Source organism: Chrysochloris asiatica, unplaced genomic scaffold, assembly GCF_000296735.1.
Source record: "Chrysochloris asiatica unplaced genomic scaffold, ChrAsi1.0 scaffold00032, whole genome shotgun sequence".
In the NCBI taxonomy this organism is placed as follows: Eukaryota; Metazoa; Chordata; class Mammalia; order Afrosoricida; family Chrysochloridae; genus Chrysochloris; species Chrysochloris asiatica.
This window is the reverse complement of record NW_006408550.1, coordinates 20841568-20867942: the sequence shown is the minus strand read 5'-3', so window position 1 is coordinate 20867942 and position 26375 is coordinate 20841568. Positions and strand designations below refer to the sequence as shown.

Sequence of the window (26375 nt, the reverse complement as noted above, 5' to 3'; positions counted from 1 at the left end):
TTAGCTGGTATTTACTTCCTTCCACCAAGAAACCTCCTAGTTTTAACATTCTTTCCCCGTTCCATAAAATATGGACTTTCCAAATAAATAATTAAGTTGACTTCTGGGTACCTATCAGACTTACGTGAATTTAGGAGTGTCAGCTGGTGTCCTGGTCTAATATCAATGCATCCAGGATTGTAGCAGCATGGTAGCAGCAGGTACAACTGGAGCTCTTTTCCATCCTTTTATCTCACTACAAAAGAGCCTTTGAAACGTTCCAGATTTTTAAAATTTAGAAAGAGATCTGATCAGATTTTCTTGGACATAAGGAAGCAAAGAAAGGACAGTGCTAAGAACCCAAGCCCTTTTTGGGTGAGAATGTAATCTTTTAATATTCAGCAATGTTAAATACACACCTGACAGATGTGAGCATCAACTCACAGAAAAATATTAGTTTGATTTTTAAAAAAAAGGGGGTGGGGATTGAATCCAAATGTATTGGGATTGCAAACACAACAGCACAGCTAGTTATCTCATTACAGTTCAGAGTTACCAATGCATCCAGAGATATGAAGAAAATCTTTGAATAAACTACTTCTTGCCAATACAAATCTCATGACATAAAAAAGAAGTTTATTTTCATATTTACAAAAGAAACATGCTATTTCTTTCTTTAAATTCTCTCTGGGACTAATAGGTGAGGCTACTTTTTAAAGTCAGAGGCCATTTCAAATTGGAGGAGGTATTTTAGAAACATCTCACAATGCATTTTACTTTGATACCACAGAACAATTCTGTATCCTCTTCTAAAGATCGTGTTTTTATCGAAGTGCTTCTGGAACCTCCACCTACAAAAATAGGGGATTTTCTTTCAGTAAAACAACACAAATGACAAAATGAAAAGGACCTGCAGGGTATCCTTGAGTGGGAATCAACTTGAAGGCAACTCAGAGTAATAGTGTCCTTTTGGCCGTATCATCTGAGAACACTTTAGTTAACTCTTATGTTACATATTAGGCTTTAGAATCATTTGCAACTCTGTGGTTAAGCTTTTGGACAGGTGATGAATCTTTTGAGGATGTAGGTTATAAGGCCTGATTTTCTTATTAGGGAAATTGGATTTTTTTATATGGTGGTGTTGCCAAAAGGGGGCATGGCTCTCCCAGGACGAATTTGCTAAGAAGATGGTCTAGATGCATCTTCTCAAACGGACAAGTCCCACTTCTGTGCATGCTCCCAGCATTTGCACTGGGTATGTTGACCCGCACATAATAAACTATTGGAAATATTGATTAAAATGGTGAGAGGGTATGTTGGTACCATCATGACATGGACATTGTTTCCTAAGTCTATGCCGGAGCGTCTGCTCTCGGGGTACTCACCCGCTTCAGCCGGCTGATGCTGCTTCCCCGGATAGCTTCCATGAGGTTGTCATGGACGGATCTCTGTGGAGTGGAAGGTCGGGAACTGTCTTCCACTTTCTTCTCTTGCACGGACCTCAGGGAATTTTTTATTTCCTTTAGGATATTTGGCTGTTTCTTCACCTTTTTCCCTTTTTTCTTTTTCTGTCCATTTTGTAGTGCCCGCTGAGCATTCTCCTGCTGCTTGATCACTTCTGCGATGTTTCTGGTGATTAACTTTGTCTCTGGGAGTGGAGGAGGAGGAGGAGGGGGAGGAGGTGCCAGGGCTTGTGGGGGAGGAGGGGGAGGAGGAGGAGGAGGAGGAGGAGGAGGTGTGGCCACTGGCGAGAGAGGCCGGCTTCTCACACTTTGGACTTTCTTGGACAGTTTGGGGGATGACCAGGGAGAGTGCCTGGGAGATGCATAAGGCGAAGAGCCAGGAGTTCCTCTTGACCAGACTTTGGTCCTGAGGTTGGCGCCTCCATCACAACCCTCTTGCTGTTTCTGCTCCTGCATACGCTTTTGCCTCTGTTTATCCATATTCCTCGTCAAAATGCTCGTCATGCTCATCCTTGGTCCTGGGAGCTCAAAATGGTACCCCAGCCGCAGCAGTGTGGTGTTTTCCTTCAGCAGCTTTACGATCTCCATCTCCACCTGGCTGCCCATGATATGCCTCTGGTTGTGGAAACGCAGCTCCGTGAGCACCGTGTTGTGCTGCAGAGCCCTCATCATGGCCAGGATCCCCTTCCCCGTGATAAAGTTGGACTCCACGTTGATGCTGGTGATGTTCTCGTTGACTTTGAGCATTTCCGCAATGGCCACAGCGGCGCTGTCATCAGCGTGTGTGTTGGCCAGACTGAAGGTCTTCACCACCGTGTTGTTCTTGAGGGCTTCAGCAAAGCGGGTGAGAGTCTGCGTTGTGATGTTCTCTATGTTGTTCAAGTTGACTTCTACGGTGTCAGGGTCGTTATTTTTAATCTTTTCCAAAGCATCCTCGATCACCGTAGGGTTTCCACAAGGATGAATTCCAGCAGGAGACTCTGTGTTTCTTCTACTTTGGCCATTGGTCAAGTTTATGTTTTCCATTTGACTTTTAAATGTCTTTGGCTTAGAGTTGTCTGAATCCACACTATCATAATTTACAGTGCCATTGATACCTTTTGCATTTTCGATGGTGCTTTCCTCTTCATGACTATCTTCTTCTTCCTCCTCTTCTTCCTCTTCCTCTTCGGACTCCTCCTCCTCTTCTGTATACACCTCCTCAGAAACCTCACTGTTACTTTCAGTGAAGATGAGTTCTTCCTCGCTCTCCTCTTTGTCTTCGTCTGCAACCTAAAGAGTTTGGTAAACAACATTAGCTTTTTTAGTTTTAAGTACATTTAAATTTTTAAACAAGTAGTGCACAGTAGGAAAGTGTGTCATGGGGAAAATTAATTGTTGTATATGCTTCAATCGCTTCCTCGGCTCACCTTTTTGTTTTAGAAACTGTTATTGTTGTTGATAGGTACTGTGGAGTTAATTCTGTATAAGACAGAATAGAATAGCCCCATAGGATTCCCAAGGCTGTAATGGAAACAGACCACTACATCTTTCTCCAAAATGGCAGCTGGTAGGTTCAAACCACCAGCCTTTAGGTTAGCAGCCCAGCATATGACCACTGAACTACCAAATATATTTTCAAGAATGTTGTTGTTGTTAAGTGCCGTTGAGTTAGTTCTGACTCATAGTGACCCCGTATAGGGTTTCTGAGGCACAACTGGCTAAATTTGAATCACTAACCTTGTATAGTTAGCAGCCCAGAACTTATCCTATAGTGCCACACCAGAGCTTCAATTTATAACTATCCAGAATTCAATCTACTGCGCTAAGGACTAAAAGTATAGCCAAATTTTGTCAATTTGAGAAAGTCAGTAGAACTTTGGCTTTGGGAAAACTCCTTGATAAATTTTTCATTGTCCTGACTACCTGGTGTTGAACATGGTACTATCCAAAAGGTTATGGGTTCCAGCCTGCTCGGAAGAGGTACCTTGGAAGAAAGTTCTGGTGATCTGCTTTCAAATAAGGTCCCAGCCATGCCAACCCTATGGAGCACAGGTCTACCCTGAAACGTGTGCAGTTGCCATGGTTGGAATCAATTCGATCACAATTGGTGTGGCTTTTAACTACCTCTTTTTGTTGTTGTTGCTATTAAGTGCCATTGTGTCAGTTCCAACTCATAGTGGCCCTGTAAAGGATTTCCGAAGAGTAGCTGGTAGATTTGAACTGCTGGCATTACAGTTATCAGTCTAGTGCTGATCCTACAGCGCCATGCCAGGACTCTAACTACCTACTGTGAATGATTTAATTCCTGGTATAGTTACAATTTAGCAAATCCACCCTTCCCTTCTGTAATCCCCCTCAGTGCTTATTTCTCCATTTCAAACAAACAAATGAAACAACTATATAAGGCCTTTGCGTTATGGTGTTGGAGAAGAATATTGAAAGTCCCATGGACTGCTAAAGAACAGACAAATCTGTGTTGGAAGAAGTACAGCCAAGGGTGCTCCTTAGATGCCTGGATGGAGAGACTTCATGTCTCATACATTGGACAGATTATCAGGAGGGACCAATCCCCAGAGAAGGACATCATGTTTGGTGAAGTGGAGGGTCAGCGAAAAAGAAATGGACTGGCACAGTGGCAGCAGGAGTGGGCTCAAGCAGGACAACGATTGTGACACTGGTGCTGGACTAGGCGGTGTTTCATTCTCATGTGCAGAGGATCGCAGGAGTCAGAGCCGACTCGATGGCACCTAACAACAACCCTTCCTTCTGTCATGACCCTTTGTCCTTATTTCTCCATCCCAAACAAATGACAACAACAATATTTGGCATGTTAATGAATTATGTTTTATAATGTTCAGACATTCTTCCCCAAATTTGCCTTGCAGGGCAGATGTGGGAGAAGTCCGGTGCATTCTGTCTGGTTGGCCCGAGCACACACAGAGGCAGCGATGCCTTGTGCTCCTCCAGAATTTCTCTGTCTCTGGGTAGCAGCCAGGGACTCACTGACCCCAGCCCACCTGAGAGCTGTTGTCCTGCTTAGCCCTGATAGGAGAGGGTGACCCAGAGAACAGGAATGCTGCTCGGGACATGGGAAACCAGTTCTACACAGAAAACAATTCATTCACCTTTTACAGCACCTCAGCTTGAAACCTAAACTAGAGCTGGGTTCAATGAGACAAACTTTTATTTGAGAAGGCCGGGTAGGAAAGATCATCACACTTGGCACCTATTAGATTCTAGCTGTCATGGGGAATGTGTAGAGAACAGTAGAAAATCCTGTAGTAAAGTTGTTACTTTAGCCTGATGGTCTTAAATTATTTAGCACGGATCAATTATGAAAGACTTTCAGGCAGCACGGTTTCATTGTATCTTTGTCTTTCCTGTTTACAAAACTCTGTACAGAGACGCTCAAGTGTTTCCCTTCTTGTTGAATCTTTTCTGGTAAAAAAAAATAATCCCCTGGGGATGGCTAACCAAGTCTACTGTGCCCTCCTGTATCTTTTTAGACCTGTATTTTCAACTTCTCCCAAGCCCTGGGCTGTCCCCTGTGCCCAGAGCACTGATTTTTTTCTCTACATTGGCAGGGTTTCTTGACCTCCAGACTCGTGCTGCCTGAGGCATGTGGAACAAGCTTTGGAAAACAGTACATTGGTCTCCAGGTTTGTTTGTCCAGTTGCTATCACAAAATAGCCTCCACCTATCCACTTGTTTGGAGTGGCAGGCACCAAGTGATGGCCTGGGAAGGGGTCAGCCACTTCCAGGATGGCTTGTCCGGTCTTAATTTATACTCAGTTCTTTAGGAGCAGGAGGCGGAGGGATACTTTGTGTGTGGGTGTGTGTGTGTGAGAGAGAAAGTCAAAGACAGACACAGACAAGGAAAGAATCACAGAGGAAAAGAGAGAAAGTGCAAATCACACCCCCAAACAGAAGGAAAGAATGTGACTCTAGTTAAGTGCAGTAAAGTCAGTTAAGTGCATAACGACCTTGTACAGGTTTCCAAGGAGCAGCTGGTGAGCCTGAACCTTCAGCCTTGCTGTCCAGTGCATTAACCCACAGCCTCCTCTACCCGTAAGTCAAGTAAATGGCTTAATTGGAGGAAGTAAACAATTGCACACTAGGCTTTTCTAACTCATATTCCCACTCTAGGACTCCTGGTATGGCACTGTAGGATCAGTATTGAACTGCAAACCACAAGGTTGGCAGTTCAAGCCCACTAGTTGCTCCTTGGAAACCCTATACAAGGTTGCTGTGAGTCAACTCAGCTTAGTGGCACTTAACAACAGCAACAACAGCCCTTACTTCAAATTTCTTTGTATGTTGTTAGGTGCTGACTAGTTAGTTCTGATTCATAACAGGTGGCCCTATGTCCAACAGAATGACACACTGCCTGGTCCTGACCATACTCATAATCGTTGCGGCCACATTGTCAGTCCATCTTGTGCAGAGTCCTCCTCTTTTTCACAGACCCTCTACTTTACTGAGCATGATGTCCTTCTCCAGGGGCTGGTCCCTCCTTATAACATGTCCAATGTACTTAAGATGACGTCTCATTGTCTTTACTTCTAAGGAGCACTCTGGCTATACTTCTTTCAAGACAGATTGGTTTGTTCTTCTAGCCACCTACAGTACATTCAATAGTTTTCACTCATGCTATAATTTAAAGGCAGCTACATTCTTCAGTCTTCCTTAGTCATTGTCCAACGTTTGCATGCATATGAAGGGTTTGAAAATATCATGGCCTGGATGAGATCATCTTAATCCTCAAAGTGACATCTTTACTTTCCCACACTTTAAAGAGGTTTTGTGCAGCGGATTTGCCCAGTGCAATATGTTGTTTGATTTCCTGACTACTCTTTCCATGACTGCTTTGATTTGGGATCCAAGTAAAATGAAATCCTTGACACCATCGATCTTTTCTCCATTTGTCATATTTATTGGTCCAGTTGTGAGGATTTTTGTTTTCTTTATGTTGAGGTGTAATTCATACCGAAGGCTGTAGTCGCTCTTCTTCATCAGTAAGTTCAAGTCCTCTTTGCCTTCAGCAAGCAAGATTGTGCAGTCTACATATCTCAAGTTGTTAATGAGTCTTCCTCAAATCCTGAAGTCATGTTCTTATTCATATAATGCGTCTTCTCGGATTATTTGCTCAGAAATCAGATTGAATAGGTATGGTGAAAGGTTACAACCTTGATTTTACCTTTCCTGATTTTAAAACATGCAGTATCTCCTTGTTCTGCTGGAACAGTTGCCTACTGGACTATGTACAGGTTTCTTGGGAGCACAATTAAGTGTTCTGAAAGGCCCATTCTTCACAACGTTACCCATAGCTTTTTTATGATCCGCACAGTCAAGTGTCTCTGCATAATCAATAAAATACAACTAAACATCTTTCTGATAGTCTCTGCTTTTAGACAAGATCCAACTGACATCAGCAATAATATCTCTCATTCTACATTCTCTTCTGAATCTGTTTTGAATTCCTTGGTTGCATGAAAAAAAACAAACAACACACACACACATTAAAAAAAAAACAAACCCACATGGAAAAATGCCCATGCAGAAAATTATGCACATAGAAAAATTCTCATATTCACAACATTACAAAATAATAAATTCTAACCCAAGCCCAAACCATAACCAGAAACTAACCCTAACCCCAACCCAAACCCTAACCCAACCTTTTACATGAAAATTTTCTATGTTTGTATTTTTCTGTGTGGACATTTTTCCATGTGCAAATTTTTCTTGTATGCTTTTATAAGAGAGGGTTTTTTTTCTGTGCACAGTTTTTGTGCAAATTGTGTGCTGTTTTTCTAGTTAGGGAATTCCTGGCAATTCCTGTTGATGTACTACTGCAACCATTTTTTGAATCATATTCAGTAAAATTTTATAACATCATATTGGTGATACTGTTTGGTAATTTCCGAATTCGGTTGGACAGCCTTTCTTTGGAATGGGCAAAAATATGGGTATCTTTGAGTCCGTTGGCTGGGTAGTTGTCGTCCAAAGTTCTTGGCATAGACTAGTGAACACTTCCAGCACATTGCACTGTTTGTTGAAGCATCTCAGGTGGTTGAATTCTGACAATTCTGGAGCCTTGCTATTGTTGTTGTTTGTAAATTACTTCAATGCAGTTTGGATTTTGTATATATACTTATAATTCTTGCCTATCTCAGCCTTATGTGTGTGTTTAGCTGTTTCAGTATTTGGAGGAACAGAGCTTGCCTCAAATCCAAAGTAGATGACCTTTTATGTAACCATTCTATTGCTAGCCCCTCTGGTTCTTTAAAGAACTTTAGGCTCTGTCTGGAGGATATTTTCTTTTCTAAATGGATGTTGCTCTCCATGGTGAACACAATGCCACTTGTTCATGTGAAGAATGTTGAAATATCAGATACTTTGTTCCATATCTATTTATCATACACACACACACAAAGATGGACTTGCAAAGATTACATCTGATACTCTTGTCCAGCCTCATAAATTAGCATGTAACATATAAATGGCACTTCTTATAAAAGACCTTCTTCCACACCGCCTCACTCCCATTATCCTTGCAGTGGGTTCCCATGGTATTTCACTTTGCCTAGTTAAGAAGCTGGTCATTTTCTCAATAAACTGTTACCTGGGTGATGACAGGGACCAGTTTTACTCACTTAGCACAGTGCTTACCACATACTAAGAGCTCAATCAATATCTGTTTATTGAATGGCTCTAAATGCATCTGTCTTAACAGCAGATCAGGAGTTCTGGTGTGGTTTTGTAGAATAAGCACTGGACTGCTGATCGCAAGTCAGGAGAAATGGTAGGAAACCCTCTACCAGGCCATTATGAGTTGCAGTTGCCTTGATGACACTTAGCAACAGTAACAACAACAAGAGAAGTTCAGAGACAGGACAAGGCAAAAGAGAGAAGGCTGATTGGGTTGGATGAACAAAAGGTGATCAACAATCTCAGTTTGCCTGAGACTGAGAGGTCTTCCATAACCAGGGCTTTTATAATTCTAGACCCTAAGACAGTCCTATACAGTCTGAGGTGGTTGGTCACCCTTCCTGGGGGACATCTGGACAAAGGACACTAGAAGTCAACTCTGAGTCATAGTAACCCTGTATAGGGTTTCCAAGGAGCAGCTGGTGAGTTTGAACCACCGACCTTTTGGTTCAAACTGACTTTGTGGTCAAGCGCTTATCCTACAGTACCACACCAGGTAGGAGGATGTAAACTTCAAGTGTGGTCTACTTTGTACATTTTCCTGGTGCTGGAACTGATGAGGTGATGCCTTTTTACCCATCAGCCACTGCTCTGGAGTCAGTTTGATACTTGTAAGAATGAGGATGAGAGACAAGGAACTGGACAGGGGAAACTAGGAATTAACAAGGCAACAAGGAGAAGGTAGCCAGCCATTTCTCCTGATCACCTCCCTGGTGTCATTACATGATGGGTTTTCTCTTCTGGTTCTGATTCTTCCCATAAAGAGTTGATGGAATTTAAGCAAATCATGAAACCTCTCTAGAATCCGAAGCAACTACGATGCAGTTCAGCGGTTCTCAGGCATTTTTTTCTTTACCAGTTGCCTGTGACTCATGTGAGTCAGAGGAGAACTGTGCTCCATTCGGTTTTCAGTGACTGATTTTCAGGAGCGGAGCAGCAGGCTTGTTTTCTGAGGAGCCTCCGGGTAATCTTAAACCTTGAACCTTTATGTCAACAGCCAAGTTGGATAACTCTTTGCACCACCCAGGGACTAACTTCAGCCTGAATCACAATTACCTGGAGGGCCCCACCCCCAGAATTCCTTATTCAGTAGGTCTGGGCCATTGGTGGTGGTGTGCTGTGCTGTTGAGGCACCTGGTCAGGAGCAGACATTTTCAGAACAGGGTCTTTGTGCCAACAGAACTTGGTTTGAGTTTCAGCTTCACTTACAAGCTGTTAACCTTAAATATATTTCTAAGCTTCTCCCAGTCTCAGTATCTGATCTGCAGCAAGGTAAGACTTAAACAAGAAATTGAGTGAATTCATCTGGTATCTGTAACAGTGTCCAGAGGGTACTCAAACTAGGGAAGCTAGACCTTTGCTTCCCTACTGCCCTTTGAAGTGCTAATGTCGCCTATGTTTCTGTGAACCCAGGTGGGCAGAAGGCCATTAAACATGAATTTCGTAAGTCTTCACAGAACCAATAGGTGGCGACATTGGTTAAGCTCTCAACTACTAGCTACAAGGTTGGCAGCAAACAGAATGCATCCAGAAGCACCTTGGAAGACAGGCTTAGAAATCTGCTTGGGAAAGGTCCCAGCCTTGGAAACCCTATGAAGCAGTGCTGCTTTGCACACATGGGGACACTGAGTTTGAATGGACTCAACAGCAACTAACAACAAGAAACCCAGAGCTGGTAGCCTGATAGCAAACACCTCCGTCCCCTGGTCCACTCTGGGATGTTCATCATGCTTAATCAACCAGCTCAACTAGCTGCTTTGAGTGTTTGCCCTGTGGTGGGAATGGATTTACACCCTTCACTAGCAAGCGTCTCTTCAGCGCTCCTCAGGACTACAGACAGCTGACCAATAGGGAAGTGTGGTGGGAAAAAGTTAACTAGCTGAGAAAGGAATCACAGTTCATCAACTCGGGCATCTCTCTAATTGAGCAGATAAGCCAGGGCATGGCTCAGTGGAGGCTTTGACAGGTGTCAGGTGGGTTCCAACATCCCTGCCTGTATGACATAGTGGCATTAAAATGCTTTTGTTGGGTGATGGTTTCAGTGGCTGTGGTATTCAGAGACCATTTTGTTCTTATTATTAAGGACATTCTTTAGTAACTTTTTTTAAGTCGTATTTTCTACATAGCATCAATTTTGACATTTATCCCCAAATCCAGTAAAAAAAAAAAAAAAAAAGACCCCTGAAAAATGTGATTGTGGAGGAACCGACTGGTCTAAATTCTGGTCCTATCATACACATCCTTCCTTCACACCTCCCCTCCAGGTCCTCCCCAATACAAGCCGCCTCTGTGGCCTTGGCAGACCTTGGCCTCATCCCAGTGGCCCTTCCTGCGGTGATTGACATGCACAAAGCTCACACATATCTTGCTGCAAATGTGGACCACACGCCCTATCACCAAGATCATCTAACAGCGTCTGGATTAGTACCATGGAAGGGCTGCCATTGGCTTCAGGCCATTTTGGTTTTAGAGGATTCCATTGAAGTAAAGAGGTTTTAAACTGTTGTTCTAAACTTAGGATCGTCTACGAATTCAGGAGTTTCTCTCTTGCATTACCAATCTTACTGTCATTATTATTCGCACAGAACACAGTTTTTAAACGATGACTCATTTGGCAAATTCATAGTAACATTTGGTAGGCAGTGAATGACACCTTAGTAAACCTGAACTCTCATAAAAGCACATTGCCTGGCTTCAGAATCACCACCATAAAGTAGAATCGGAGGGACTACTTATGCTTAACCTGAGCCCTCAGATGGGTTTCAGGACATGTGTTATCATCCTGAAATTCTAGGGAGAGGTGTGTGTATGTTCCCGTATGCACACTTTCTTGAGGCGAGGACCCATAACTTTGATCAAAATTTAAAAAAAGGAGTTCTTGATTTACAAATGCAACACAGGATTAACTCCCTCCATGAACAGATGCACAAAATAGTTTTCTTCTCCCCAATGTAGGTATTAGTAAAAAATATATTTGTGAATAAAGACAGACTGGAAACAGAATCCTGCAGATGTGATTATCTATCCAAGGCTGAACAATTTAATGGCAGAGTGGGGGCTAGAAATAAAGACCGCCTGACCCTCAGTCCCATGTTCTTTTCACCACCCCACACTTCTTGGTGTTGGAGAAAAAGAAGAGTTATTTTTACTGTAGTCCCCATTACAATCAAAACAGCCTCAGTTTCCAAGTTTGTCTTTATAGGAAAAAATAAAAGAGAAACCACATCAGAAACAGACATTATATGTCACATCATTAGACTTATATCTAATTTGAGTTATAACCTATAGCTCAAATTAGACTTATATCTAGCAAAATATCAAAACTTGTACCTTGATTGTGAGTTATTTTCCCCTGGAATGTTCCCTGCTTTTAGTCAGAAAACTCCAGCTAAGATTTTTACACAATGTGATCTATTATGTGGCCACAGAAGTTACCTGAGTATCCTATTCTGATAAATTTTTCAGTAGCAAGTGTTCTAGAAAGGAAAAGTAATGAGGACTGAAGAGTTAGAGAAAACAGAGGTGTTGAGTTTGGGGTGGATGGTGGGAGTAGCCAAGGAAAAAGCCCAAGAGCCTACCTTTCCACACTCGGCCAGCCTCTCCTTCTCCAGGATTTTTTGGGATTCCTTTTCCCAGTAGGCCATGAGCGACTCTCTGCTGAACGTGCCTGTGGAAGTTTTCTCTGTCAGACTCTTTTGTCTTAACCCCACTGGTAGTCTGTGATCTGGTTCAATGTCTTCCAACTCCCTCTCGAGCTCCTTCAGCTCTTCGGCTGACAGAGAGGCAAGTAGTTCATCCTCATCAATGGACTCATATTTGCTAAGTCCTCGTCTGTAGCCAAAGGTAGACATGGTCCCTGCTTTGTCAGACCCACAAGGAGCTTGAAGAAGCAGGCATTCAAGGCAGCCAGAAGCCGGCAGGGAGGTGAGTGGGCAGGCTGGCCAGCAACTGGTGCTAGGAGTGGTTGAGATAACCTTTTAAGAGTGGTGATACGGGGCTGTGACGATGCGGACAAGGGTGAAGGCATAGGCTGTTTTAAGCATCAGACGTCAGCCAGATATTTGAACACAAACAATGTCACATCAGTGGTGGTTGGAGGTCTCAGAACTAGTGGGGATTGTTGACATGCTGGCCAGGGCCATATTTAGCTGAGGCTGATAGCTCAGGAACAGCCTGGGAGTGGTGCCGAGATGGAACAGCAAGGTTCCCCTGACTATGTCTTCAAACAGGGGGATAGAATGCATTTTGAAAAGAACTTGCCACCACCACACCACCACGGCCATAAAGAGATCCTTTCATCGCAGTCTCAGGAGCTGAGAAATGACTCCACATCACTCCAGGGGTAGACATTCGGGTTCTTCTCCAAACACAATGTGGGTGGTACAGGGAGGACACACGACCACAAGAGCCTAGTGCTTTATATTTTTATTGTACTTTGTAATTTGCAAAGCACTTTTTATAGAATTTTCTTAATCATAACAATAGTTGTGTGAGATGAATAATGTTTATCCTCATTTTATAGACTTTTAGCAATGGAGGCTCAAAACCTTAAGTGAAAAACTCAAGGTCCAGTAACTAGAAGAGCAGAACCAGCTTTTCCCACTGTATGAAATGGTTTCCTTCCACCTGATATGGGTGGAAGGAAAAATCTAGTAAAAAGCTAGATTTGTGAATAAAATGCAAAAAAGTCAGATAACACTGAGTACTGTTTGTTTACTGAGGAGGGGTACTGTGGCAGCCCAGTGCTAAGCAGTTTTCATGTTGTATCTCATTTAGTCCTACAGTCTTTAAAGTGTGTATTATTACTCGTATTTTACTAGTTCAGACTCAGAAAGTTTAGGTAACTAGCCTAGGGTCACAGAGCTAAAAAGTGAGAAAATGGGAGAGGTGGAGTTTGAACCCAGCCTTGTATCTTGATTAAAAATTGAAGCAGTGATGATAATAATATATATATCAAAAAGTGAAGTTTGTGGGAAAATTCCATTCTTTTTTAATTCAAAATTTTCATGAACTTTTTGAAGCCCATATATATTTTTCCTCTTCTAAATTATTGACATGGTTAGGTTCCAAAGATGAGGCTGCATTTGGAGGATGACCACGTCAGACCACGAAACAGAGGATGGCTCCATTGTTATATAACTGCCAAATCACATCATTACATAACTGGCAAACTGCTGAGAACCAGGGTCCCAGTCAAGTTGACACATAACCATAGCCATCAATGTCAGCATTGCTCTTAGCTCACACAGCAGCATTCGTTACTGCCAGATGGGTGTCATTAATGAGCAAACTAGTTGGATAGATTTTTCACTATTACCATAAATACAAAATGCCAGTTAATGAGATAATAGATAAGTGAGAATAGGGTGTATATATATAAGGGAGCTTCCAAAAGCTTATGGAAAATTCCATAATCTTTTCATTCCATTTTTTCCAAGAACTTTTCCAAGCCCTCCCATATGTTATATGGATTCCTGGTGTGGCACTATAGGATAACCAATGGACTGCAAATCACAGGGTCGGCAGTTCAAACTCACCAATTGCTCCTTGGGAACCCCATACAGGGTCACTATGAGTTGAAACTGACTCGATGCTACTTATCAACAACAACATGTTATATGTAATAAATGTATATATAACACATATCTTCACATATTCTTGTTGTTGTTGTTAAGTGCTGTAGAGCTGGTTCTGACTATAGTGACTGTATTTAGGGTTTCCTAGGAATGACTGGTAGATTTGAAACACCGACCTTGCAGTTAGCTATGCTGATCCTACAGTGCCACACCAGGACATATTGTACCCTATGTCATAATTATAATTCCATGGTAGCATTGTTGTTGGTAAGCACCATTGAGTCAGTTCTGACTCATAACGACCCTCTATAGGTTTCCAAGGATCATCTGCTGGATTTGAACCATCAACTTGTGTTTCACAGTCTAATGCTGACATATAAATATCTATTAGAATGTGTATGCATATAAATATGTATGTCTATGAGCCCATATGAACATATGTATATTAACACATACAGATATCTTAACAACTTGGATTGTTTTCAGTTTGGGCTATTATGAATAATGCTACTATGAGAATTTGCTAAGTCTCTGTGTGGTCCTATGTTTTCATTACCCTTGGTAGATGCATGCAAGTGGAATTGCTGAGTTGTATAGTATATTTGGAGTCCTGCGGTGGCATTGTAGAATAAGCATTGAACTGCTAACTGCAAGGTCTGCATCAACAGTTCTAACTCACCAGCTGCTCCTCAGATATCTTATATAGGGTCACTGTGGATCAAAACTGACTTGTTAGTACTTAACAACAACAATGTGGTATATTTATGTTTAACTTTGTAAAATTTTTGCCAGACTCTTTTCTAAAAATGACTACATTGTTTTACATCCACATCAGAAATGGAAGATCATTCTAATTTCTCCGCATTCTTACTTGTTCTTGTTTGTCTGTTTTTTTTTTTTAATAGGTGTAAAGTAATATCACATTGTAGGTTCCATTTTAATTTTCCTAATATCTAGCACTGGACTATGAACCATGATGGTTCAAGCCCACCAGCCACTCCTTGGGAGAAAGATGGCTCTTTCTGCTACGGAAAAGGTTTATAGCCTTGGAGCTCTGGTAGCATTGTTGTTGTTGTTGTTGTTATGTGCTATGGAGTCGGTTCCGACTCATAATGACCCTGTACAGGGTTTCCGAGGCTGTAAATCTTTACGGGAGCAGAAAGCCTCATCTTTCTCCCGCGGAACAGCTGGTACTTTCAAACTGCTGACCTTAAGGTTTGCAGACCGATTCGTAACTACTACGCTACCAGAGCTCCTGGTAGCGTAGTGGTTACGAATTGGACTGCTAACCTCAAGGTTGGCAGTTCGAAACTACCAGCTGCTCCGCAGAACAAAGATGAGGCGTTCTGCTCCTGTAAAGATTTGCAGCCTCGGAAACCATGTTATGAGTCGGAATTGACTCCACGGTACTTAACAACAACAACAACAAGCCCTAATAAGGATCACCATGAGTGACTTTATGACATTTAACAACAACAACAAAGAAATGATGTTTTGTATTACTGTATGTGCTTATTGGCAATTTAGGTATCTTCTTTGGTAAAATATTTATTTAAATCTTACAGTCAATTTAAAATTGGATCAATAGTCTTCTTAATGATTTATTAAAATTCTTTATATCTTGTGAACATGATTCTTGATCAGATATGTACTTCACAAATATTTTCTCCCTTTCTGTCAGATTGTCAGTTGGTATCTTTTGAAGAGCAAAAGTTTCTGATTTTGGTAAAGCTCATTTTTTTCTTCTATTATTTGCACTTTTGGTGTCGTCTCCAAGAAGTCTTTCCCCAATCAAGTTACAGAGATTTGCTCCTGCGTTTTCTTCTAAGAGTTTTATAGATTTTGCATTTAAATTTAGGTCTATTGTCCATTTTAACTTGCTTTTGTATTGGTAAGTAAGAGTCTAAATCGATCATTTTGCAAGCATATATCTAATTGTCTCAGAGACATTCCCAGAAAACATAGTCCTATCTTCTCCAGAACTGTATCGATGCCTTCGCTACAGGTTGTTGTTGGTAAGTGCTGTCAAATCAGTTCCAACCCATAGATATCCCGTATAGGGTTTCCAAGGAGTGGCGGGTAAGCTTCAGCCACCAACCTTGAAGCTCATATGATTTTGCAGTGCAGCGCATTAATCCACAGCGCCACACCAGGACTCCCATAGGATCTTCCACCTGCCTCTAACTCAGCTTTTCCTCACATTCTGAACGGGCTGCCCACGACTTTGAGGCAGAGGACACTTTCTCATTTGAGTTGATCTTTGCAGCCTGGAGCAGAAGGCACTGCACCGCACGCAAGGTCGGTTGCTATGAGTGGACACTGACTTGACAGCTCTTCACAACCATAACAGTGACGGAATGGTGTGGAATATGTTCCTTTAGACAGGAGTTTGGCCTCCTTCTTTTCATTGTGTTCTACATCTTGTAGTATAAATCTTTTTACTCTCAATGGTGATACATCTTTTTTTTTTTACTTTAAAATGAATTTAATGTTTTGAAATGACATCAATTCAGTAAAGGTAAATCCCATTGTCTTTTAATTCCATTTCCCCACAAACTTTTTGAAGCCCCTTTGTATACATACAACTATTCCTAACTTAAGGAACTCTGGTAGCGTAGTGGTTACGAGAATCGAGCTGCTAACCTCAGTGTCAGCAGTTCGAAACTACCAGTTGTTCTGCAGGAGAAAGATGAAGCTTTCTGCTCCTGTAAAGATTTACAGCGTTGGCCCTGTACAGGGTCGCTATGAGTCTGAACCAACTCCAAGGTACATAACAATAACAACAACAACAATTCCTTGCTTACTATCTCATCTGACACTTCACATTTAAGATAATTAAAAAGACCCCTACTATCTGACTGTTTTGCACCTTAATGAGGCCACAGGCAGGGTGACCATGGTTGTGGAGCCTCCCTTCCTTTGCGGAGGGCATGTGGGTGGTCTCCAGGAAGCTGGTGAAGCTGCCCCATATGACCCTCCTGATGGTGGGGGTACTATGTCCAGCTGCCATGCGGGGCTGACCTCCTCAGTGGCCAACACTCTGGGTGGGTGTGCAGGCAGCACCAACCAAAGGTCCTACACCTCAAAATTACTGTGGGACAAGAAGGAGGGAAGAAAAGAGGCAACAGAGAAGGTGTTGGAAAGAAATGAGTGCAAGTTTAACAATAACTGGATTGAAGCCTCCACCTCGGTGGGACTGAGTGGACAGCTGGCTCCCAGCAGTCCTCACAGGAAGTGACCTGCCAGGCTCTGAGGGCAGACCAGGCTCTGCAGAGGTGGGAGTGGAGCCCTGGCAGTGGCTTCTCTGGAAAAGCTCTGACCCAGCACAGGAGGAAGACAGAGTGGTTAAGGCCCAGCTTTATCCAGCTTTGTCTCCTCCCAGCCTGCTTCTCAGCAGAGGAATAATCCCAAACTAAACTTGTCAAAGTGGTGCCCTATCAGTAAACCGTGTGTGTGTATGGTGCCCTCGAGTCAGTTCTGACTAACAGGGGCCTTGCATAGAGGTTCAGAGGCTGTAATCTTTTCAGGAGGAGAAAGCCTCATCTTTCTCCGTTGGAATTGCTGGCAGGCTCAAACGGCTGACCTTGTGGTTCACAGTCCAGTGTGTATCCTACAGAGTATATCTTGGCTGTTATTATTTCTATAATCATAGCTTTATATGCGCATGAGCCCTGGTATGACACTGTAGGATAAGTACTGTATTGCTAACCATAAGGTCGGCAGTTCAAACCCACCAGCTGCTCCTTGGAAACCCTATACAGGGTGACTATGAGTCAGAACCAACTTGATGACACTTAACTGCAACAGCATAAATATATCCATCGGAACTCTGGTTTGGTGCTGTGGGTTAATGCACTGGATTGCATACTTGGTTTGAACATAAAAGTCGGTGGTTCAAGTTCACCAGCTGCTCCTCAATGTGGGTCAGAACCGACTCAATGGCACTTAACAACAACAACAACAACAAATGCATAAAAAGAAGAAAATATGTGTAAACTATAGTACAAATTCTTTCATTGCGCAATTATTTATTGGGCATGTATGATACGCTGATCTGGTAGCATAATGGTTATGAATCGGGCTGTGAGCCGCAAGGTCAGAAGTTCGAAACTACCAGCGGTTCCGTGGGAGAAAGATGAGGCTTTCTGCTCCCGTAAAGATTTACAGCCTCAGAAACCCTGTGTAGGGTCGCTATGAGTCGGAACCGACTCCACGGCACTTAACAACAACAACAACCAAAAAATAGTGAATTTGTGTTTTACTCTCTTTTGGATTTATAAAATTTCTATAACATTTTTATATTACAGATATGCGGTCCCTTAATGTTCATGATATGTTCTGTGAAACCGGATGTTATATGATTTGGACGTTGTGCTAACACCATACTAGAACTTCATGGGAGTGGGTTGCAGGTCATCCTTGTTGCTACTGCTACTGCCACTGGAATTGCTGGTAGGAACTTGAGGAATGGGCAGTGGTGGCAGCAGCTGAGAGGACAAGTGTTGGAGCTGAGCAAGAGGAGGCTGGGAGGGAGTGGAGCATGCTCAGCCCCTCCTGCTGTTGCACACACCTGAGCAACAGGAACATTCTAGGCCCTCATCCCCTCACCCTTGCTGCCTGCCTAACTGCCCTGAGCAAAGCCTGCACCCAGAGCCATGTCCTCCGCCTCACCTGCCTGTATCCCACTCACGGTCCAGTGCTGCAAGAGTCTGATTTGGGGTCTTTAAAACCATTGGTGTTGTTGGTATTGTTGTTAGGTGCCACCAACTCAGCTCCAACACATAGTGACCCTGTATAAAGTTTCCAAGGAGTGGTAGTTAGTTTTGAACCACCTACCTGTGGTTAGCACTCTAGTGCTTGCTCATATTCTCTCACCTCCATGTGCATAGCAGAGCATAACATTGCCCATCCTGTGCCGCCGTCACACTTGTTATTACGACTGAGCCCACTGTTGACACTGTGTCAATCTTCCTCGTCTTCACTGACCTTCTGCTTTAACAAGCATGATATCCTTCTCCAGGGATAGGTCCCTACGGATCACGTGTGTGAAGTATGAGAGTCAAAGTCTTCCCATACTTACTTCTAAGGAACATTTTGGCTGTACTTCTTCCAACACAGATTTTTTTTAGTCTTCTGACAGTTCATGGTACTTTGAATATTCTCCTCCAACACCATAACTTAAATGCATCAATTCTTCTATGTCCTTCCTTATTCATTAGAGGGAAATAATAAACAAAAGAAGAGTTGCTTTTTACTAAAAAACAAAAAACTAATGGGACTACAGATGTGTGTGTGTGTGATTAGATGTTGCCCAAATGGAAGGTAAGCAGACATATCTCTATTTCTATTTGGTATTTTGAGCACTCACTATGTGTCAGATTCTAATTTAGGTACTGTGGTTAGAGCAGAAAACCAAGCCAAGTCCTTCCTTCATGAAGCTTGCATTCTAATTGTGGGAGGTAGACAAATCTCATATACACATAAAAAAGTAAACCTAGAACATACCATCTAGAGAGAAGTTCTGTGGAGAAGAATAGAGCGAAAGGGGAGATGGTATTGGGAGTATTTTATGTAGGGAAGATCTCTCTATTCAGGCAATGTTTTAATACAGTCCCGGAAAAGTAAGGGGTTGATGCATGCAAATTATCATACATATTTAGTGTGGCTAGAGAAAAAGAGGAAAACCCCCAATAAGATGGATTGGCCAAGTGGCAGCACAAATGTACTCAAGCGTGGCAGCAATAGTGAGGTTGGCCCAGGATCGGGCCGTGTTTTGTTCTGCTGTTCATAAGGTCACTATAGGTCGGTACTGACTCGATAGCACTTAACAACAACAACAACAACATGACATAGTCATAGTTGGGAGTCCTGGTGTGGCACTGTGGGCTAATGCATCAGACTGCAAAGTTGTTTGAACTGCAAGATGGGTGGTTCAAGCTCACCAGCTGCTCCTTGGAAACCCTATACAGGGTCACTATGGGTTGGAATCGACTCGAAGGCACTTAACAACAACAACAATTTCATAACTCATAGCCTCGCAGATTCTCAGATTTCAGGTACACTAATCCTCTCATATCATTTCTGCAAGTGGCCACCCAGTGTTTATTTGCACACCTCCAATGACAATAGTACATTTTCTAATAGCTCATTCCATGGTTTGGTGACTCGATTCATTACGCAATTCTTCTTTCCTTGTATTGAAGCAGATCTCTTGAGAAGTCAGTCTCCATGGTGTAGTTTTCTCATTCAAACAATCCAGAACACATTTATTCTTATGTGCGCTGCTTCTTCTGGTCTTGTGTGGTTCCTGAATCAATCTGGAGATGATTCCACAGGAGAATACAGTAGAGTATTTTGCACTGTCCCAACATCACGGGGGAAGAAAATATATATGTCATGGGCTCTCAAAGACAAAATTTAAGAACAATGGTCATGTAGAATTCCAGTATTATTTTTTTAAAAAGACCACTCTTCTGTTAGTAATCACATTTCATGGATATTCTTAGTTCACTGGAAACTTTAAATCTGTTTGGTAAACTTCTGCTGAATGGGCCTAACATCATTATCTGTCCTTAGCTAGACTCAAGTACTATGAATACCTACGATTTCCTTGCAACCTTTTCTATAGTGTGAAACATTGAGCATTAGCATTAGCATTTTCTATTTATGGAAGTGTTCATTGGCTGCACTGTGCCCGGCTCTGACCACCACAACTGTTGTGGTCCTGTGCCATTTTCATGATGATTGGTATGTTTGCGTTCACTAACAATGCCAGGAATTGTTTATATTTTTAAATGTTAAAAAAGACATTCTATTTAGCAACCACAAACCAGGTAAATGAATGTATCACGTGAATATAGTTAATTAAAAACTTCATATCTATTGCTGCTGTCATTCACAGATTTAATATGCTTAGTTTCAGTGACTTGACAGGGACCCCAATGGTGCCAGACTTCCAATGGCATGTCATTTTAATGAGCTAAAAAAATCTGTGTCCTCAAGCTTAAACATGTTTCAGGAAGTCCCTTAGAATATCTCCATCTGAGTGTTTCACTGACACATAAAACTCAACCTGCTCCAAATCTAAACCTTGATTTCCCTTTGCCCACCCTCAGAGATCCACATTTCTACAGGTGGTCTCCTCTTCCAGCCCTTTGCCACAGTCTGGGTATTACATTTGGCTCCTACTTCTCTCAGCTCCATAGCCAAATCCAATCACAAGACCTGGACTCCTATGTGCTAACAGCTCTTGAGTTCCTACTTCATTGCTGAATTTTCTCCTCGTCTCACCTATAGTTCCCTTGCTGTCTTCATTTTTTTGCGAGACTGCAACAGGTGACTGGTTAGCTCTGTAATGCATTCTTGCTCGACTTTCATCCTTTTTCTACAATAAAGCCACAGTACCTTTTAAAAACACAAATTGCACCATTTATCTACAAACTTCAAATGGTTTCCACTGCCTTTCAGACAGGAGCTCACTCTTACTCTGGCCCCTGAGGGCCAGCCCCTGATCACCTCTCAAGTGTCAGTTTGGGCCACCTCCCCCACTGGTCAGAATTGCACTTCACTGGGCTTCTGAACTCTCCACACTTGCTTTATTCCCGAGCCCTTGCTCATGCTGCTATCTTTGCCTGGAATGCCTCTGCCTCTTCTCCTTCCTTAGGTTGAAGTAACCCTTTCTTGCAGAGGCCTTCCCAATATCCAGGACTGTTAGGTCTTGCAGCTTCCACAAAGCCCTATTCCATGACAGTATTCAGAGTTTGTTTCAGAGTCATCTTCAGAGGAAGGCTGGTCTCTCCAGATGGACCATAACTGTCACGTTCACCATCCTCAAGGCCTAGCATACTTGTTAGGTGTTCAAGAAGTATGTTTGAAAAAATAAACACAAGAGTTGGAGGGTATGTAGGTGGGGAATCCAGTGGGGACACAGTGTCAGGAGCCTCTTAGAGAAAAATATCCAAGGTTATAAATACAAAGTTATGAAAGTGAGAAGATATTTAAAATAATATTAAAAATCATGACATATTACTTGGTCCTAGTGATTTGTATTTCTGTCATCTGAGATCTCTTGGGCAATTGATAAAAAGTGCTTACAGGGAAATGGTACCTAATTGTCACCTGGTTTCTCCTCTTCACCCAGATCACTCACACTCATAGAAGCCCTCTGCACTCTCAGGGATCAGGAGGCTGGACACTAAGTGTTCATATATTAGGACAGTGTTTTTGTTCATTTCATGCACGGCTTCCTTGTTTACATTGTCCTCAACTTGCTGATGGAAACAAACAAACAAACATGGAAACCATCAACCATAATGTTACTGGGAAATTTGGGAAACTGGAAAATCTCCGAATTCATTCTCATAAATATCAAGAGTCTTATTTATTGACATTGCTAACATTCACCCTCTTTCCACCCCTGTCTTCTGTATTTTGGGGGTTATTTTAAATTCGTACCCAATCTCTTTCACGGTACAAGTGGGAGATTGTTTCCTGGATTAGACATAACCTGTTTCCCACATACACAGGAGAGTTTGGGCTTTCAACATTTCCATGGGATGGTTTGTAAGAAGGCTGCTGAAGCAAACAAAGCAAAGGTCCCTAAGCTTCTGACTTCTATCAGTCTGTTCTTGCTGAGCACTTCTCAGATAGCTGGAGAGAGCCTCCCAGGGGGAATGTCAGGCAAAGGTCGGCCTCTGGACAGACAACAACCAAATAGGACACAGGGATCAGATGAGAACTGGCAATACCTTATCAGACTCCACTGTCAGGCTTGGCAGCCAAGAATATTTCCTAGTTATGTCAGCTGGTAGCAGTGAGCATGAGTCAAACTTAAAATTATTGGAGCTATTTATAATAAGAATATTTTGCAATTGTATAACCTTTAGAGTTTATTAAATGCTTTCACACAAAGCTAGTATGCTTTTACATAGAGCTGGTGTGGCACTCTAGAATCAGCACTGGACTACTAACTGCAAAGTCGGCAGTTCATACCCACCAGCTGCACCTTGGAAACCCTATACAGGATCGCTATGATTTGGAACCGACTTGTTTGCATTTAACAACAACAACAGTAACAAGCATCTCAGAACTCATTTTTAGCATTTGTAAAATGGAAATAAGAGTTACCTAGTTCAGTAAGTGCCACCTGGAACCTGGTGAGTGGTTGTTGTTGTTATTGTTAGGTGCCATCGAGTCAGTACCGACTCATAGTGACCTTATGCACAGCAGAACGAAACACTGCCCAATCCTGGGCCAACCTCACTTCTGTTGCCACGCTTGAGTCCATCGATGCTGCCACTGGCCAATCCATCTCATTGGGGGGTCTTCCTCTTTTTCTCTGACCCTCCACCTTACCAAACATGATATCCTTCTCTAGTGACTGGTTCCTCCTGACAATATGTCCAAAGTATGAGAGATGAAGTTTGGCCATCCTGGCCTCCAAGAAGCACTCTAGCTGCACTTCTTCCAACGCAGATCTGTTGCTTCTTTTGGCAGCCCATGGCACTTTCAATATTCTCCTCCAACACCATAACTCAAAAGCATCAATTCTTCTATGGTCTTCCTTATTCACTGTCCAGCTTTCACATGCATATGAGGCTATTGAAAATACCATGGCATGGGTCAGGCACCTTAGTCCTCAAGCTGACGTCTTTGCTCTTCAACACTTTAAAAAGGTCTTGCGCAGCAGATTTGCCTAATGCAATACGTCATCTGATTTCTTCACTGCTGCTTCCATGAGTGTTGATAGTTGATCCAGGAAGAATGAAGTCCTTGACAACTTCAATCTTTTCTCCATTGATAAAAATGATGTTTATTGGTCCAGTAGTGAGGATTTTTGTTTTCTATATATTGAGATGCAATCCATACCGAAGGCTGTGCTCTTTGATCTTCATCAGTAAATGTTTTAAGTCCTCTTCACTTTCAGCAAGCAAGGTTGTATCATCTGGTTGTTAATGAGTCTTCCTCCAATCCTGATGCGATGTTTTTCTTCATAGAACCCAGCTTCTCGGATTATTAGTTCAGCATACAGCTTGAATAAGTATGGTGAAAGAACACAACCTTGTCACACACCTTTCTTAATTTTAAACCATTCAGTGTTTCCATGTTCTGTTCGAACAACTGCCTCTTGGTCCATGTGCCCACTTGTGCCCATTCCAAAGAGAGGTGACCCAATGGAATGCGGAAATCATCAGACAATCTCTTTGATATCCCATTCGAGTAAAGTTTTACTAAAGATAATGCAGAAATGGCTGCAAGCATACATTGACAGAGAACTTCCGGAGGTTCAAGTTGGATTCAGAAGAGTCCGTGAAATGAGGGATATCATTGCTGATATCCGAAGGATCTTGGCTGAAAGCAGAGAATATCAGAAAGATGTTTACCTGTGCTTTATTGACTACGCAAAGGCTTTTGATTGTGTGGATCATGACAGGCTAGGGACAACATGGCAAAGTCTGAGTATTCTGGAACACTTAATTGTATTCATGCGGAATCTGTACATGAACAGGTGAGTGGTAGCTGCAAACAATTATTTAATGAATAATAGTATTATTGTGTTATACTGCCTGACATGTTTTGTTGTTGTTAAGTGCCATCAAGTTGGTTCCTATATTATAGGGATCCTGTATAGGGTTTCCAGGGGGCGGCAGTTGAGCTTGAACGACCAACCTTGCAGTTCAACCAACCTTGCAGTCCAGCGCATTAATCCACAACACCCCAGGACTCTGAGTTGCTTAGAGGCTAAGAAACCTCCTTCCGTATACTCGGCTAGTAACTGATGAATGTAATTGTGTTCTGTAAGTCAAATGCCTCATCATGGAGAGGTTTACTAGTTTGTCATGGTCAAGGAGTCCTGGTAGCACACTGGGTTAAGCTTTAGACTACTAGTTGAAAAGTCAGTAGTTCAAACCCACCAGTTGCTCTGTTGGAGACTGCTGTCCAGACTTACAGCTTCATAGGGAAATTATACAGAAATCATAGGGAGCTCTACTCCATCCTATGGGGTGTGGACTCCATGGCAGTGGGTAGTTTGCCATTTCAAAATGGATCCAAAGGATGGATGGAAGCCATTTGTGAGAGTATCAAGTGCTTTTCTCTCAGATGTATAGTAGGTGATTTATTATCTGCTGATCTATTTTGAACATAAAACATGAGTCTGAGGCAAATATAAACTGGTAAGGTTAGAACTCTAAAGAATAAAGATATCAGAAACAATGTAACAAACAAACAAACAAACAAAATAAAAAATGAAGATGGAGTGATTGAAAATATCAAGACTTGGGTCAAATGCACCTTAGTCCTCAAAGTGTTAGCTTTGTTTTGTTTTTTTAAAAAAACAACAGATATTTGCAGCAGATTTTCCTAATGCAATACTTTACTTGATTTCTTGACTATGGCTTCCATGGGCATTGATTGTGAATTCAAGTAAAATGCAAAAAAAAAAATAAAAATGAAGATGGAAAGAATAGCTGAATTTCACCCATGTGAAGAGCTCCACTATGGACTTACACCACTGATGAAACACAAAACAGATTTGATATACACCATCTCACGTTCCAATAAAGAACATTTTGGCATGGATAAGAGCGTCTGAGGTTTTTATTCATTTTAGCAACCAGTTTAGTTGCAAGCCCAAGTGTTGCTGTTACGGCTTGGGGCACATTTGTTTACTGTGGCATTGGGGGCATGATGGGAAGAGTGGACACCTAGACCTCTGCTGAGTTTCATGAATGCCATCACTTTAGAAAACTGCATGTCCTGCAAGGGAATGGTTCCTTAAAGGGTGAATGAGCTGAGGTCCTGCTAGAGAAGAGGGCTTGGAAAGTAAACTCTCCATGCAAGCAGAGTACAGGTGTATAGAGACCCAGTGGGCACAATAATGATAATGGGAGTACTCAAAAGCTGGTTACTGATCGTTTTCATTTGCTATTTTATCATGAAATCAAAGCCGCTGCCCTTTCACAAAGACTCACAGGTTTCCCTTGTCTTTATTTCCATGGCTCCCTTGTGTTCTTCAGAGCCATAGCTCTTTGGGAGTTTGCAGCCTGGGATTTGCACTCGGTTTAGCATACTGTTTCTCTTGCTCCATTTCTTCTGTTCTCCTTTCTGCAACCCCAGGTAATCAAAGCGAGTTGGCAAACATGTTACAAAAGACACTGCAGGGTAATGCACTGGACTGTAAGGTCGGCAGTTCAAATCCATCATCTGCTCCTTGGACACTCTATACCGGGTCGTTATGAGTCTGAACTGACGTGATGGCACTTAACAACACAACAACAACTGGTACCATTGCTGTTATTGTTGTTAAGTGCTGTGGAGTCAGTTCTCATACTGACCCTGTATCTGGTTTCCAAGGAGTGGTTTGAATTATTGACCTTGTGACTAGCAGGCCAGTGCTTATCCTACAGCACCATGCCAGGACTCCCTGGTAACATTATCCTTTGCTGATTAATACCTTTAAGAAGACAGAAAGCCATTATGTTTTGATTCTCTAATCTATATGTTTTATGTGTGTGTGTGTTTTGTTTTGTTCTTTAAATAATCCAAACAGGTGGGGAAGTCATATTACAACTGGCATGAGATGTCAGAGACATCTGCGTTTGCCTGGGTTGAGGGCCAGGAAGATCGGTGTAGGTAGCAAACATAGTGCTGCCCTTGAAAACTG

General features: G+C 42.3%; 1 protein-coding gene across 1 annotated transcript; it reads right to left on the bottom strand.

The window, feature by feature from the left end:
- Nucleotides 1–465: 465 nt before the first annotated feature.
- LMOD2 (leiomodin 2 (cardiac)) lies at nt 466–12144 on the bottom strand. The gene is made up of 3 exons (XM_006859336.1): nt 11714–12144; nt 1365–2714; nt 466–830 (listed from the first exon to the last, which is right to left on the bottom strand). Exons 1-3 carry the CDS (start codon nt 11984–11986, stop codon nt 804–806), a joined length of 1650 nt encoding a protein of 549 aa, XP_006859398.1. The 5' UTR covers nt 11987–12144; the 3' UTR covers nt 466–803.
- Between the last annotated feature and the right edge of the window lie 14231 nt (nt 12145–26375).

Excerpts from the sequence above, each read along its gene's own strand:
- LMOD2 (XM_006859336.1), bottom strand. The coding sequence starts at position 11,986 with ATGTCTACCTTTGGCTACAGACGAGGACTTAGCAAATATGAGTCCATT. Across the intron at positions 2,715-11,713 it reads GGCTGGCCGAGTGTGGAAAG|GTTGCAGACGAAGACAAAGA; the intron begins GTAGGCTCTTGG and ends CAAACTCTTTAG. Across the intron at positions 831-1,364 it reads GCATCAGCCGGCTGAAGCGG|GTGGAGGTTCCAGAAGCACT; the intron begins GTGAGTACCCCG and ends CTATTTTTGTAG.